Genomic DNA, 15,203 nt, shown 5'->3' on the forward strand with positions numbered 1-15,203 from the left:
GTCAGCACAGAGCCTGACGCGGGGCTCAACCCCACGAACCGCGAGATCATGACCTAAGCGAAAGTCGGACGCTTAACCGACTAAGCCACCCAGGCGCCCCAATTAATAGTTTTTTTTTAAACTGGATAATGACTTTGGTTCTGCATTTAATAGAGCTTCATGAAATTTTTTTAAAAAATGGTTGTATTTGATGAGAAAGGAAATACCTCCCAGAGAGACGGAAGGATTTTTATAGAAAGAAAAGAAATAAATGGGGGATCCTGGGTGGCTCAGTCAGTTAAGCATCCAACTTCAGCTCAGGTCATGATCTCGCGGTTCATGAGTTCGAACGCCACGTCTGGCTCTGTAAATACAGCTCAGAGCCTAGAGCCTGCTTCAGATTCTGTCTCTCTCTCTCTCTCTCTCTCTCTCTCTGTTTCTCTCCTACTTGCTATCTGTGTATGTCTCTCTCAAAAATAAATAAACATTAGAGGAAAAAAAGAAAGAAATGAATCAGGCATGTTGCCAGAGCAGGTCCTGGTAACTTGGGGGGACTCTAGCCAAGTTTCTCAAGAAGGGAGAGGGCCTGCTGCCTGGAATAAGCCAGGCAGGCCAAGCCTAAGGGCTCCAGGGCCCAGGGGCCAACAGGAACACACCCACCTCTCCAGAGCTCTGGAGTAAGAACTTCTCATTGTCTGTCCGTGAGCCTATGCTGGGCGATCCTCCCAACAGCGCCAAGAAAGGATTTCACACTCCAGTGTCCCAGAGGAGTGATGCTCATCATTGTCACAAGGCTTTGCTGGGTCCCGGATGATAACCCATGTGGACACTCATGTATCTAAATTAAGACCAGCAGCTGCCCATGAAAAAGGATCGGAATCTTGAAGGAGCAGGGGTGGGGGAGTCCCTGGTACGTATGTGTACTTCTGGGGGCTGCGCTGAAGTCTGAAGAAGTGTCGCCCTCATCACAAATGTGTGAACACACGTAAGTCATCCTCAGAAGGAGCTCAAACTGGGCAGTCGTATTTTTATGCAAGAGGTATATTCTTAAAGGCCTTCCGTTACTTGCAACTTGACTACTGTGAGATAAATCTCAACTCAGTTTATCTTTCGGCACTTTTAATTTTTTCCCAATTCCATGCACAAAGTAAAACTATTAGCATGTGTTAGATCAGGCTATTCCAAAGCGCATAATTCAAACCCACATCAAATGTCTAAGATACTGGGGAAGGGAAGACGGTGCAGGAGAGAACGGCGGCGCAGGGGAGGGGGCACCGGGGCTTTGCGCGCCATCCATCCGCCGACAAACCAACACTCGTGTCCCGGGCCAGTCCTGTCCTCCTGACTCGGGCCTCCTACACACAGTGCTTTCCCTGCGGGACGGCCGAGGCGTTCCGACCACGACAGGCCCCACATTAGCCCTCGCCCTCCCCTCCCGCACCAGAGTCAGTCCCACTCTGAACAAGGCAACTCCGTGCTCCGGGGCCCTTCTACGGCACTTCTCTCCCCTCCTGTGGGCGGGCAGGCAGGCAGGGCCCCATTTGTGCTGTCTCCTCACTGTGTCCCATCACTGCTGGGATCACTGCACCACCTCCTGTCTGCTCCCCCCGCCTCCCCCCTGTCCTTGTACAGGGCGCCTTCGATATGGGACTCGGAGAGACCTGTGTCCACGGCACCCTGGCCCCAACGCCCACAGGGGATTTCTCACGCAGGGAAGTAAGCGTCAAATCCATACAATGACTCTTAGGCCTTGTGCACCGCCCCCACCCAATGCCCGCCAACATACACACACACACACACACACACACACACACACACACACACAGTGCCAACCACCTCGCTTCCCTCCTCTCCTACTCACTCTGCTCTAACCCCCTGGCCTGCACGCAGGCTCCTCTCTGCCTGGACGCTCCACCCCAGATGCCCGCATGGCTCTGGGGATCGTCTCAGGGAGGCCTTTTCCACCTACCCTACTAAAAACTATGACTCCCTTTCTTCTTGCACAAACCTCCTCTTCCCTTTCTCTAAAGTTTCATTTCCTTCAATACTAGCTATTCTCCCAACAGACCATGCAACTTATCTGCTTCTTTAAAAAAAACTGCTGTCCCCACTCTAAAACCCGACTTCCACAGGGGCAAGGACTTTGTCTGCATCACTGCTCCACCCCCCACCCTAGAACACTGCCGACACGTGACAGTCCCTCAGTCATAATTCCTGAGCGAGGGGCTGAATCACGTAATTAACTTGCAGCAGCGCTGACAATAACAGACAGCCCCATCACAACGTACATACGTCATGAGGGCCAAACATAATTTGGCCTTTATACAGGTGTTTGTGGAAAAAAAAAAAACCTATTAAAAAAGCTACTTAAAATTATAATACATTGGTAATTACCTGAGTAAATGATGATTCGTCAAGTAACATAATGGAAAATAGGTTTAAAAATGTTCCCTTCCACTGGTAATAAAAGAAATGCAATAATGATGCGTGTGGTAATACCCAATACCGGCAAGAGAGTGTCAAAAAGAAGCACTTCCAAGAAACACTAGTATGAAAATAATTGTTACAAGTATTACAAGTGTTCTAGAAATTTCCTTGGCCTTAAAAAACTGTGTGGATATGCTTTTATCCAATCATTACACTTCAAATGACCTATCCTAAGAAAACAATAGGAAAGAAGACACATTATATACAAAGACTCAAATCACAACAGTATTGAAAACAGTTGTTAAGTAAGCAGAACTCAACTACCAGGAACTGGAGGAGGGAGAAATACATTCTGACATTCTTCCCCACCTTCATCCATTCTTCCCGCTTCCTCAAAGACGCGGTCCCTGAAGTGCCTGTGTCCCACCCATATCATTCTTCTGGGGGTGATTTCTCCAAACACTATGTTCCTTGCTTTCACACTTACAGTTATGTATTTTTTTGGTGCTTTTTTTTTTTTTTTTTGGTCTATTTCATCCATTAGACCGTAGGACGCATTAAGGCAGGAACTCTGATTTGTTCGCTGGGGCAATTTTAAATTTACCACTTCTTGCACATAATAAGCATCCAAGGCTTGTTGAATCAATGGATAAATGAACAAAACAGACTATCACCCTGCCATCGAAATATTTCTGAAACACCAATGGCCTAGGAAATGCCTATAATATGATATTAGTAGAAAGAAACAAAAGTCACATTCAGTATCGTTTCAACCAGTGGAAAACAGACAGAAAAAAAAAATCACACTAGAAGAAAAAACAAACAAACTCCGTAATAGTAACTCTGGCTGGGTGCTAAAAATATGTGAGTGTTATTCATTCTGTTTCTATGCTTTTCTATATTTGATGCTTCACAAGGTTACACAGTTAATAAAATAATATATAAAACTAGAGGCAGCCAGGGGCGCCTGGGTGGCTCAGTCGGTTAAGCATCCGACTTCGGCTCAGGTCATGATCACATGGTTCATGGGTTCAAACCCCGCATCGGGCTCTGTGCTGAGAGCTCAGAGCCCGGAGCTGCTTCAGATTCTGTGTCTTCCTCTCTCTGACCCTCCCCTGCTTACGCGCTCTCTCTCAGAAATAAATAAAACATTTAAAAAATTTTTTTAAAAAACCTAGAGGCAGCCACATGAGCAGAAGCACGGTGACTTCAGGGGGTGACGCGGGCCAGCTGCTGTGGAGCAGGAAGCCGGGCTGGGACAGGCAGCTCTTACGGGGCGGACCTGGCTGGCGGACAGTGAAGAGGGCGTGGTCAGCGCTGCACTGTAGGAAGCCCTCCCGGGCAAACTACCGCCTACCGTCTGTTTCTGTGAATTGAGCTGTACTGGAGCACAGCCACATGCATTCACTGAAGCACGTCCTGCTGAGTGGTTACAACACAGACCACCGGGGCCCAGGAAGCCTAAAACACTCACTGTGTGGGCCCTTACAGAAAACCTGCGCTGGCCCCTGGTCTACAGGACCTACTAGAGAAAGGAGAAATTACAGGAAGTGAGGGGTGGTGGCAAAGGCCATCGTTTCCAAGGTAACATGGAAAATGAGGGTAGCACATAGAGGAGTCTTGACAAACGCCTGTATGGACAGTCAGACGGAAGAACAGGAGAGGGCGCCTCCCAAAGGGTGAGAGGCGTTCACAGTGTGGACATCACTGTCATATTATTCCGTTTCCATGTAACTGTGCAGCAGGAAACAGCAAGGACTGCTGGATGGCTCACCTGCCGCGTCGGCACTGTACAGGCCGGCAGCTGCCGCAACGGGTCCCGGTGGGTGGATGGCGCTCGCCGAGGACCTCTGACTCGCAATCAGGATCCTGCTCTTTGCAGATGGTAAACGGGACATTGCCCCCAATCCCAACTGAGGCTTGAGGAGCATGGCCGATCGATAGAAAGTTGGAGGAACTTCATAATGAGTGTAGGATGGAGTACAAAACTCTTCTTTTCCGGGGCGTTCTGTAACCTACAATAAATGACCAGAAGCTTCATCAGAGAACATCACTGGATGAGTGTGAGCGTGGGCAGGAGATCATGCTCCAGCTACGGCCACTCTGGTACCACTGAGTTGCCCATCACGGACCACTCACCTTCTCGGGGCCCCAGGCTCTTCATCTGTAAGTTAATAACACAACTGGATGACCTCTCAGGACTCTTCCAGTTCTAACACTCTGTGAATCCAAATTTCACTGGCGGGGAAAAAAACCCTCACTGTATAAGATTTTTATATTTGATTGCTACAAAATCAATGGCATCTGTGTGAGTAGCCAATCTATAAATACATAATCTCAAGGAAGCAGGGAAAGAGTTTAGCACATGTTCACGGAATTATGGATGTTTTCTTATTCCTAAGGAGAAAAGGCACAGTGTTTATGGTAATCTACTCTTTCTTTTTTTTTTAAGTTTTTTTTTTTTTANGCGCCCCTATGGTAATCTACTCTTAACATAAGCAGGTGAACTCTACCGCTTTACGTGAAGGCTTTACTGGGTTGCTTAGGAAATAAAATATGCATTCTTAATGTGGGAGGAAAGGCTGTTTGGAAGAATAGAGCAGCTGATGGAAAAGTGTGTTTTCAGGCCTCTACGGTCTGTTTACCTCATTAAAAACGAGACACTGTGCATCACCTCCTTTGCCTTCCCTAGTAAGGTGCGGTGTACAGAAAGGAATGACAAGTTTCACTAGTGGGGAAGTTCCAGGGCAGTCTTGCTGACTGCTGAACGCATAGCGCCTAGAATGATGTCTAGTATGTAGCTGAAGTCAATAAATATTTATTCATTAAAGGAATCATGTTTCCATTCTTACTTAGGTTTTTGTTTTTGTTTTTGGCGGGGGCAGGGGGGCAGAGCACAAGTGAGGGGGCTGGCAGAGACAGGGACAGAGGATCTGAAGCGGGCTCTGCGCTGACAGCAGCGAGCCTGATGTGGGGCTCAAACTCTCACAATCTGTGAGATTATGACCTGAGCCAAAGTTGGACTCAACTGACTTAGCCACCCAGGTGCCCCCTTACCTGGATTTAATAACATAATAATCCCATTACTTTTCCCTATAATTAACAGTTTGGGCTAAAACACAAACTATATACCTTCTATATATGCAAGTCTGTACCCACATGGCCTATTCAAATTATTAGCGTTTCTTCATATTAAAAATGTTAAAAACTGGGGTGCCTGGATGGCTCATTAGTTAAGTGTCTGACACTGGATTTCAGCTCAGTTTATGATTCCACCACAGTTTGTGAGATTGAGTCCCGCATCGGGCTCCATCAGCATGCGGCCTGCTTGGGATTCTCTCTCTCTCTTCCCCTCTCTCTCTGCCCCTTGCTCTCTCTCAAAATTAAATTAACTTAAAAATATATATATATTAAAATATGAAAAAATAAGACAAACGATATTATNCTAAGCCACCCAGGCGCCCCATAGTTAACTCTGCTTTAAATCACAATATATTATGTGTCAAACACTGATCTATTCCAGAATCACAAGTATTTAGCAAAATTCTTTAACTTTAAATTCTTTAATTCAGGAATTCTTTAAAGCTTTGATCCAAGCTGTTGAAGAGAAAAACTCTTAATTTGATACTCTTCTAATGTTGAAACAGATACAAAGTTCTCCTTAAATAGGCATTATTGAAACAAAAGATTAGGCCTTGAAAGTTGTATCATAATCACTGTAACATATACATGATTGCTGTAGCAGATAGACTGAATTCAGGCCACAGCAAATTACGAAAGACATCTACTTCTGCTCGCCAATAAAATTTTGACCATTCCCTACATACCCTCTAACTATCAACCTTTGGCTTTTTTTGTTTGTTTGTTTGTTTCCTTTACTTATTTTTGAGACAGAGAGACAGAGCGTGAGTGGGGGAGGGGCAGAGAGAGAGGGAGACACAGAATCCAAAGCAGGCTCCAGGCTCTGAGCTGTCAGCACAGAGCCCAATGCAGGGCTCGAACTCCTGAACCGTGAGATCATGACCTGAGCCGAAGTCAGACACTTAACCGACTGAGCCCCCAGGCACCTCCTTTCATCTTTATTCACAGAATAAAACACGTGTCTCTGCACAGTCGTGAGCACATAGCGCTTAACCCCACATGGTTTTATTCCTTCTTCTCTAATTGAATATTTTTTAGAGAAATACTTTGGAAAGCAAACTAAAAAATCCTTGTGATTTCAAACTCCTAAAAGCAATCAAGGTACACAAATAAGTTAAGTTCTGACTAGGCTGCCCCTTTGCATATTTGCCCTGTCCTGTGTTCAGTGAGTTGGGCTGGTCTGGGCCTACACTGGGCAAATGCGGAGGCTTCAAGAAGCCCTTGGGACAGCTACAGGGAGACTTGTGATGGCTAATCTTGACAACTTGGCTAGGCCACAGTACCCAGGTATTTGGTCAAAGATTATCCTACATGTTTCTCTGAAGGCATCTGAAAGGTGAGATCAACATTAAAATCAGTAAACCTTGAATAAAGCAAATTAGTCTTCATCATGTGGGTGGGCCTTGCCAAATCAGTTGAAGGCCTAAATGGACAAAGACTGACCTCCCTTAAAGAAGAAGGAACTCTATCAGCAGATGGCCTTTGGAATTGAACTAGAGCATCACCTCTTCCCTAGGTCTCCAGGCTGCTGGCTCACCCTGCATACTCTGGACCTCCCAGTCTCCACAACTGCATACACAAATTCCTTCAAGTCTGGTTAGATACTTATGTGATACACACATACACACGTGTGTTATGGGAGTAGGAAGGGGAACCAGCCCTGATCAGACATCCGTATACTGCAAACACACTACCTCGCCTCATCTTCTTGCCCTTCCTCCCTTCTTCCCACCTCCTTACAAAAATTAAGAGTCCCCCAGGGCATCAGTAGCAAGAAGTACCCCAGAGTCCTTAGGACAGGTGAAAGGAGACAACCGTCCACACCAGCAAGCCTATTTTATCATCCTGGCAGAACGAGATCCAAGATGGTCTTCGAAGCTCCTTCTGGAAGCTCTAAAAGCCTGTACTGTCCAGGCATCCAGGAAGAGCTGCCCTCTCTCAGAAGAGTCCTTACTGTTGACTTCTCCATGTCTACTAATGCCACCTAACCAGCAGGAACCTGTCACTAGTGATGAAAGAGTCTGAAGTCCTTGGGTTTGTCCTGTTAACACTTTTTCATTTTATTAAAAAGATAGATGATTCTAAAATTTGTATGAACCAGAAAAGACCTTGAGTAGCCAAAGTAATGTTGAAAAAGTAAAGCACAGGGGGAGGCATCATAATTCTGGACTTCACGTCATATTACAAGGCTGTAATCATCAGGGCAGCCTGGTACGGGTGCAAAAAAACAGACACATAGATCAATGGAACAGAACAGAGAATGTAGAAATGGACCCACAACTATATGGTCAACTCGCCCTCAACAAAGCAGGACAGTATAACCAATGGAAAAGAGACAGTACCTTCAACAAATGGTGCTGGGAAGACTGGACAGCAACATGCAGAAGAATGAAACAGCACCACTTTCTTACACCATGCACAAAAATAAATTCAAAATGGATGAAAGATCTAAATGTAAGATAGGAAACCATCAATATCCTAGAGGAGGAAACAGGCAGCAACCTCTTTGACCTTCGCCATAGCAACTTCTTACTAGACATGTCTCCAGAGGCAAGGGGAACAAAAGTAAACAGGAACTATTGGGAGCTCATCAAGATAAAAAGCTTCTGTACAATGAAGGAACCAATCAGCAAAACTAAATGACAGCCTATGAAATGGGAGAAGGTATTTGCAAATGACATATCTGATAAAGGGTTAGTATCCAAAATCTACAAAGAACTTCTCAAACTCAACAACCAAAAAGCAAATAATCCCGGTAAGAGATGGCAGACAACATGAACAGACATTTCTCCAAAGAAGGCATCCAGATGGCTAACAGGTACATGAAAAATGCTCATCACTCACCATCAGGGAAATACAAATCAAAACCACAATGAGACACCACCTCACATCTGTCAGAGTGGCTAAAATTAACAAGTCAGGACACAACAGATGTTGGTAAGGATATGAAGAAAGGGCCACCCTCCTGCATTGTTGGTGGGAATGCAACCTGGTACAGCCACTCTGGAGAACTTTGTGGAGGTTCCTCAAAACATTAAAAATAGAACTACCCTACGACCCAGCAACTGCACTACTAGGTATTGATTCAAGGATACAAAAATACTGATTTAAAAGGGCACATGCATGCCAATGTTTATAGCAGCACTATCAACAATAGTTAATTATGGAAGGAGCCCAAATGTCCATCAACTGATGAGTGGATAAAGAAGATGTGGGGTGTGTGTGTGTGTGTGTGTACGTGTGTGTGTGATGGAATATAACTCAGCCACCAAAAAGAATGAAATGCTGCCATTTGCAACAATGTGGATGAAACTAGAGTGTATCATGCTAAGTGAAACAAGTCAGTCAGAAAAAGACAAATACCATATGACTTCAATACCATACGACTTCACTCATATGTGGAATTTAAGAAACAAAACAGATGAACATAGGGGAAGGGAAGGAAAAATAAGATAAAGACAGAGAGGAGGGAAACCATAAAAGACTCTTAAATAAAGAGAACAAACGGAGGGTTGCTGCCGGGGAGGTGGGTGAGGGGTGGGCTAGATGGGTAACGGGCACTAAGCAGGCCACTTGCTGGGATGAGTACTGGGTGTTACATGTAAGCGATGAATCACTAAATTCGACTCTTGAAACCAATAGCACACTATATGTTAACTTAAATTTAAATAAAATCTTAAGGGGGGAAGATCTATGCTTTCTACAACGGAAAAATAGTTCCATTGCAATGGGTCAGAATGTGTTCTTTCCCTGGAGGCATGCTGAAGCCATCCTGTGGCGTGGTGGCTGTGGCGCCTCCCTGCGCCATGCCTGGGTGGGGGAACGGGAGGGGGGTCCCGCTGGGTTGCCTCCCCTGGCGACGTGGACATCAAGCCACAGCTCTAGGAGCAAAGGCCAAGGGCCAGCCTGTTGGTGAAAAGAAGATTACGGCAGAAATGAGCCCAGTGCAATGTCTGAGGCTTCTCTGCTCTGTCTTCCAGCCTGAAGGAAGGGCTGAAGACAGTGATTACGGCACGACACAGCCCCAGAGTGGTGCACGCTGGCACTGCCGATCCCTACAGGTGGGGGTGTCTCCATCCCCTCAAACTACCAACACCCCACAAACACCTGTACATCCCGTTTCCTCGAGACTCAGGGTGGCTTCCAGAGGATTAAGAATAGAGAAAATATTTGAGGGGGGAAAATGTGCATCTAATTCAGAAATTATCTATTATGTATTTATTTTTAATTTTTTCAATGTTTGTTTATTTCTGAGAGAGAGAGAGAGACAGTGTGAGCAGGGGAGGGGCAAAGAGAGAGGGAGACACAGAATCAGAAACAGGCTCCAGGCTCCGAGCTGTCAGCACAGAGCCCGGCACGGGGCTCAAGCCTACAAACCGTGAGATCATGAGCTAATCCGAAGTTGGACGCCCAACCGACTGAGCCACCCAGGCGCCCCAGGAATTATCTATATTTTATGGAAGGAACAGAAACAATACAGAAAAGAAATACACAAAACCAGAATTAATAAGGGTCACAGAGAAAGAACTACGGCCAGTAACAGGATGTCTGCCTATGCTTACCAATAACATTTCTCCCATGGATGGGTTTTTACAGAGAATAATCTGGGGGGGGGCTTTTTTGGTGGAGCCCCCCTCCTCCAAAAATTAGTTAACTGAAGAAATAGTACAAATGAAGAACTTAAGTGGACACGTGGATACAACTTATAGAAATGCTTGCTGACCAGGGAGTCATCTCAGCGGCTACGAGAAGCCACGGAGGTTAGCTCTCCTCACTGTCCCTCAGGGCGTGCCTGTCAAAGAGCCAGATTTAAGGGCGGGACCTCACACGGGTGGTTTCTTCTGCAGCGATTCAATGAGAAGAAGGGTCTTCGGTTATTTAACCAGCTTTGGCACCCGCAGCCCTGGGGAGGGTCAGACGGCTGCTTTTTAAGCTCCTGGCAAGAACGCACGCCTCAGCAAGCGGCCTAAGGTCAGAGCCCGATCTCAGCCCTGGAGGCCCAGGAGGATAAGATTTTAGAACTCGGAGAAAGACCCGTTAACCAGCTCGAAGACTGATGTACATATAAGACCGGAGAGGCATCAACTGTTTGTGAGATGCCACTGCCGAGGGCCAGGCTCGTAACGTCCTCTGGCCAGAACGTTCTCTCCCTGCAGGACTCCATTCGAGAGGCCCGCTCAAAACAGGACCACATGAAGTCCTGCGTGGTGAAATAAACCCCTGCCAAAAAAGAAGGGGCCCCTGAACTCTCTGGTCAGTGCTCTCTCTGTAGAGAAGGGAGGTGGGAAGCCTCTCTGGCAGGCCCAGAGTCCAGAGACGCTGCGCAAGCTGTGTGATGTGAAGCCAGCAGCCTGCCCCAGGGGCACGGCAACGGCCAGCCTGCTGGGGCACCTGCTCAGTGCTAACCTGGGTCAAGACTTGCTGCTTAGAATCGATCCACCTGACTTGCTGTGCCAGCGCTGACCACTTCTGCTGCGACTGCTCCATTCTAGAAACATGTCACACCATTCCATCACCCTGAAGTCCAACGTGGGACTCAGCCTTTCCGTCTCTAAGAAGCTTTGGCTGACTTCTGTCCGGATCCAATACACAGGAGTTCATAATTCAGCTCTCATTCAACATTTCCTGATCAAATATCTATGTCAACACTGTTCTAAAGTCTGGGAACCCGCAGGGAACAGAAACAGAAAGTCTCTGCTCTTGTGGATTTTACATTCTAGCTGATGAACCAAAAACACAAAAAGTATGTATACCAAAGGGAGATAAGCACTAAGAAAAGATAAATTAGAGAAAGGGGTCTCAGGGAAAGTGAGGCATCTCTCCAATGAAGAGACACTTGAACAGAGACAGAAAGGAGAGAGCCATTCAGATAGCAGGGAGAAGAACACTCCAAGAAGAGAAGGTGCAAAGGCCCTGAGGCAGCAGAGGGAAAGGGAGTGAGCAGAGGAGGGAGAGGAGATTGGGGGAGGTTATGGAGCCAGACTGAGTACATCCTAAAAGCTGAGCCATCCTACATGCTTTATCCTGTGTTCTGAGTAGCCGGGCAGGCCTGAAGGGTGGCAGGGAGGAGAGCAATCTGGTCGACCTCTCCTTTTAGCTGATCACTCTGGCTACCACGAGGAAATTATTTCAGGAGACAAATCTACTTTCTGAGCCCTGGGAGGACAACTCACCATAGCACCCAGAAACAAAAAGGGAAGCACAGTGAAGAACCTGGNGTTCTGTGGCTTTAGCTGAGTCACTCCAACCCCTCCAAATCTGTTTCTTCATCTACACAGTGATAAAAACTGTAATCCCAACCTTCAGAAAATCATTAGAAGGATTAGTGAAGATTGGTAAGGATTAAATATTATGTTATGTGGGCTTAAGGCATAGTAGGTGCTCAACTAGACATTAGTTGTAATTATTATTTTATTTCAAAATAAAGAGCCCATGCCTAATACATTACTTGCTACTCACATGTACGAATATGAGATTCTCTCATAAGGAATATACTCCCCCTGAGAGGATGAAGTCGGACCAATTTGAACAATATATTTATTTTGGATCCCCCCCCCCCATTGATCTGGCTTATAAAACACGTAGGCTCACTTAAACACGGAAGCCAATTTAAATGTATACTTACCTAATCTCACGTGTATTATGCAGAGTGGAAGTTAAATGAGTCTCCTTAGATGTTAGCTATATCTCATCATATCATCAAAGTCTTCTAGTCAAAAATGCTCATTTGTCTGCAGGGCACCTGAGTGGCTGTCGGTTAAGTGTCTGGCTCTTGGTATCAGCTCAGGTCATGATCTCACAGCTCATGAGTTCAAGCCCTGTGTGGGGCTCTGTGCTGACAGGCTCTGTGGAGTCTACTTAGAATCCCCTCTCCCTCCTTCTCTCTCTGCCTCTTTCTATCTCTCAGAATAAATTAACTTTTAAAACATGCCCATTTGCCGACAAGCCCCTCTAGTTAAAAACATCCATTTCTGAGCAAATGTACCCGTCAAAATCTGCAATTTGCTAAGAGAGGATATTCTATTTTCACAATTCACAGTGAAAATAATAAACTTTATGATGTTCGACTTAAAGACGGTATCATAATGACAGTCTCTTACCTCCTGCAAAAACTTTTCACTCATTTGACTGAAATGGTGGCCGGGGGGCTTGATCCCGGACACCATCAACCCAGAACCAAAGACCCGCGGCTTCTGCAAGTCTGGCTTGAACTTCTCATACAGGCTGGCAGACGGCTTCAGGTCACCGCCTGCTGCCTTCTCCTCTTTGGGAAGGGGCATGGTGCACGCGGGCGGAGCGTAAGGGAGCCCCACCGGAACCAGCGAGGTGTCCACCTGGCCGAGGGCCTGAGGGCTCCTCCTGATGTAGGTGATGATCTTGGGCCTCACGTGCTTGGGCTTGGGCAGAACGACGGGCTTGGCTTCCGTCCCTTCTTCTGCTGTCGCCACCTGGTGCTTCTCCGTCCCGTCCTGGCGGGCCAGGGTGCCTTCAGAACGTGGGAGGGCAGGCTCGGGGACCCCGATGGGGCAGGGGCTCCTGTCAGGCACTTTCAGGGGGGTGTTTGACAACCGCACACTCTCGGTGGGGGGGACAGCAGCCGGGGGGGGCCTCGCGTCCGCACCCGATGCGCCTGAGACCTGAACGTTGCTGCTACTAGGTGGCGTAGGCTGGTGGGTCACATTCACAGTTGGCTCTGGGTGGAGGGGTACCAGGACACCCAGAGGAGCATCCGCTCCCCCTGGGGGGCTTCCAGGCTTAGCTGCGCCTTCTAGAAGGTTCCTGTTTTCTGCAACAGATGCAGTGATCTCTTTGCTGTCCCCTACTTCTGAGCTGCTGCTCCGAGGGTCAAGGGGCTCGGGGAGCCCGGCGTTGCCCTCTCTGACAGAAGGATGTGAAGTGCAAGCTGCAGCACCATCCGGGTTTGCTCTGTCCAGGGCTGTCTCCTCACTGACCTCTGAGGGCCTGCTGTCCAGTGGAGAAGAAGGGAAAAAGGGAACCTGGCCATCTCCTGACGACACGCCAGTGGATGCCATGTCGCCAAGCTTCCGAGCCACACTCGATGGGATTTTACCAGTGGGCTGCTTATCGGCAGCTCCCAAGGGAGCAGGGCCCAGGAGGGTGGTCTGAAGAGAGCCCTCCTCACCCAGGCTGACTGCCCTCTGGTCCTGCTCGTGCCCGCCCCTTCCCACACCAACGTGGTGGAGGCTGCTGTGTGACAGGCTAAGAGCCCCGGTGGCGGCTTCCTGCTGTGCTTCCCCACCAGGCTCCCTTCTTTCCGGGGATGACACACTGCCTTCCTTCGGGCCTCCCACGCAGCCCGCCTGGGCGGACTTGAACTCCGGCACAGCCTTGGGTTGGCCACCCTTCAGCTCCGGCCTGGGCTCTCCGGTTCCCTGACCTGGTTGTGCTTCTGGCTTACTTGGGGGTCCCTTCGGGGCCGGAGCTGGGTCCGGACCAGGCTCTGGAAGGGCAGGATGTGCTGTGCTCTCACCGCTGACTCTCGGCACGTGTGGCCCCTCGGTCTGGGTCTCTGAGGGGGTGGTCCCCTTGGTGGCTGAGGTAGATGGTTTAGGATGACGCACACTCTTTCCCTCTAAGGTTCTATCAGCTGGAAGAAAAGCTGCCCCTAGAGCGGGGGCTGTTGATGTCTTCTGCGGCCGCTCCCCACCACCGGGCTCACGCCGCACGGCTTCAGGGCCATCCAGCGGTGCGGGCCACGGACACTGCCGGCCGAGGCTCCCGCCACGCTCCCTCAGGGACAGGTCCGCCACAAGAGCAGAGCTGCCAGCCCTTTCCAGCGAATGCCTTCTCAACTCCTCATTGTCAAGGGTCTTTGCCAGCTTATCCTTAGGAGCCTGCCGGGGAAGCTCAGCATCCCTTTTAGCCAAAACCTCTGGACTGGCCTCAGCCATGACATTCCTCCAACCTGACAGGCTTGGTCCCTGAATACTCCAAGGAGTCTGGACGATCTCTGTGCCTCTCTCCATCGTGTGCTCTTCACTTAGTCCTCCATGAATGGTCGAAGGAAATTTAAAGTCTTTCAGGCCGGTGGGGCCAGCCTGCAGTGCTTTCCCAAAGCCCTGAAGTTGGTGAAATTCCTTACCAAAGTGGGTACTATTCTCCGGCTCCCTTGAATTTGCATTTCCAATTTCAGCTGTCAGGTCACATGTCTCAGACTCATCAGGAGAGGAACTGACCTCCAACGTGATCTGATTGGCATTTGTATCTCCCAGGCTCAGGATCCTCTCGTTATTATTTTTCACTCCATTTCTGTTGTCCCGCAACTGAGCGTAACATGATTTCTTCGGAGCCACAGGGACACTCATTTTCAACCCTTTGGTGGGGGCTGCCGGCCATGCAGTCCTGCTTAACGGGAAGGTGCTGCCTTCGAGCTGCTATCTGATTAGTAGGAAATCCTCAAGCTGCTTGTTGTCCCAACTGTGTCACGTTGCAATGGCATCTGAATCATTTTCAGAGCGTTTTTTTTTTAAAACCAAGCATCGTCTTGATATACAGCAGGATGACTTCTCTGTTTAGGTTCCTGCTGCGTGGGAGAGTCAGTCAGTCGATGAGACCTAGAGAGAAATAAAAATAAAATCGAGTTATCGGCATTGACAAACAGAGAATCTCAGGAGGCAAAGGCATGCAGAATACAG

General features: G+C 48.1%; 1 protein-coding gene across 3 annotated transcripts in view; it reads right to left on the reverse strand.

The window, feature by feature from the left end:
• MTUS2 (microtubule associated scaffold protein 2) overlaps window positions 1-14,873 on the reverse strand; it is a 376,214-nt gene extending 361,341 nt beyond the window's left edge. For all 3 annotated transcript variants that reach the window (XM_077745435.1, XM_077745433.1, XM_077745434.1), the window contains exons 1-2: window positions 12,648-14,873; window positions 4,181-4,421 (exon numbers count right to left, since the gene is read on the reverse strand). In XM_077745435.1, coding sequence (XP_077601561.1) covers window positions 4,181-4,421; window positions 12,648-14,873 — 2,467 coding nt within the window. The remainder of the gene's footprint in view (window positions 1-4,180; window positions 4,422-12,647) is intronic.
• Window positions 14,874-15,203: the final 330 nt, after the last annotated feature.

This window comes from Crocuta crocuta, unplaced genomic scaffold, assembly GCF_008692635.1.
Source record: "Crocuta crocuta isolate KB4526 unplaced genomic scaffold, BGI_CrCroc_1.0 scaffold258, whole genome shotgun sequence".
NCBI classification, from domain to species: Eukaryota; Metazoa; Chordata; class Mammalia; order Carnivora; family Hyaenidae; genus Crocuta; species Crocuta crocuta.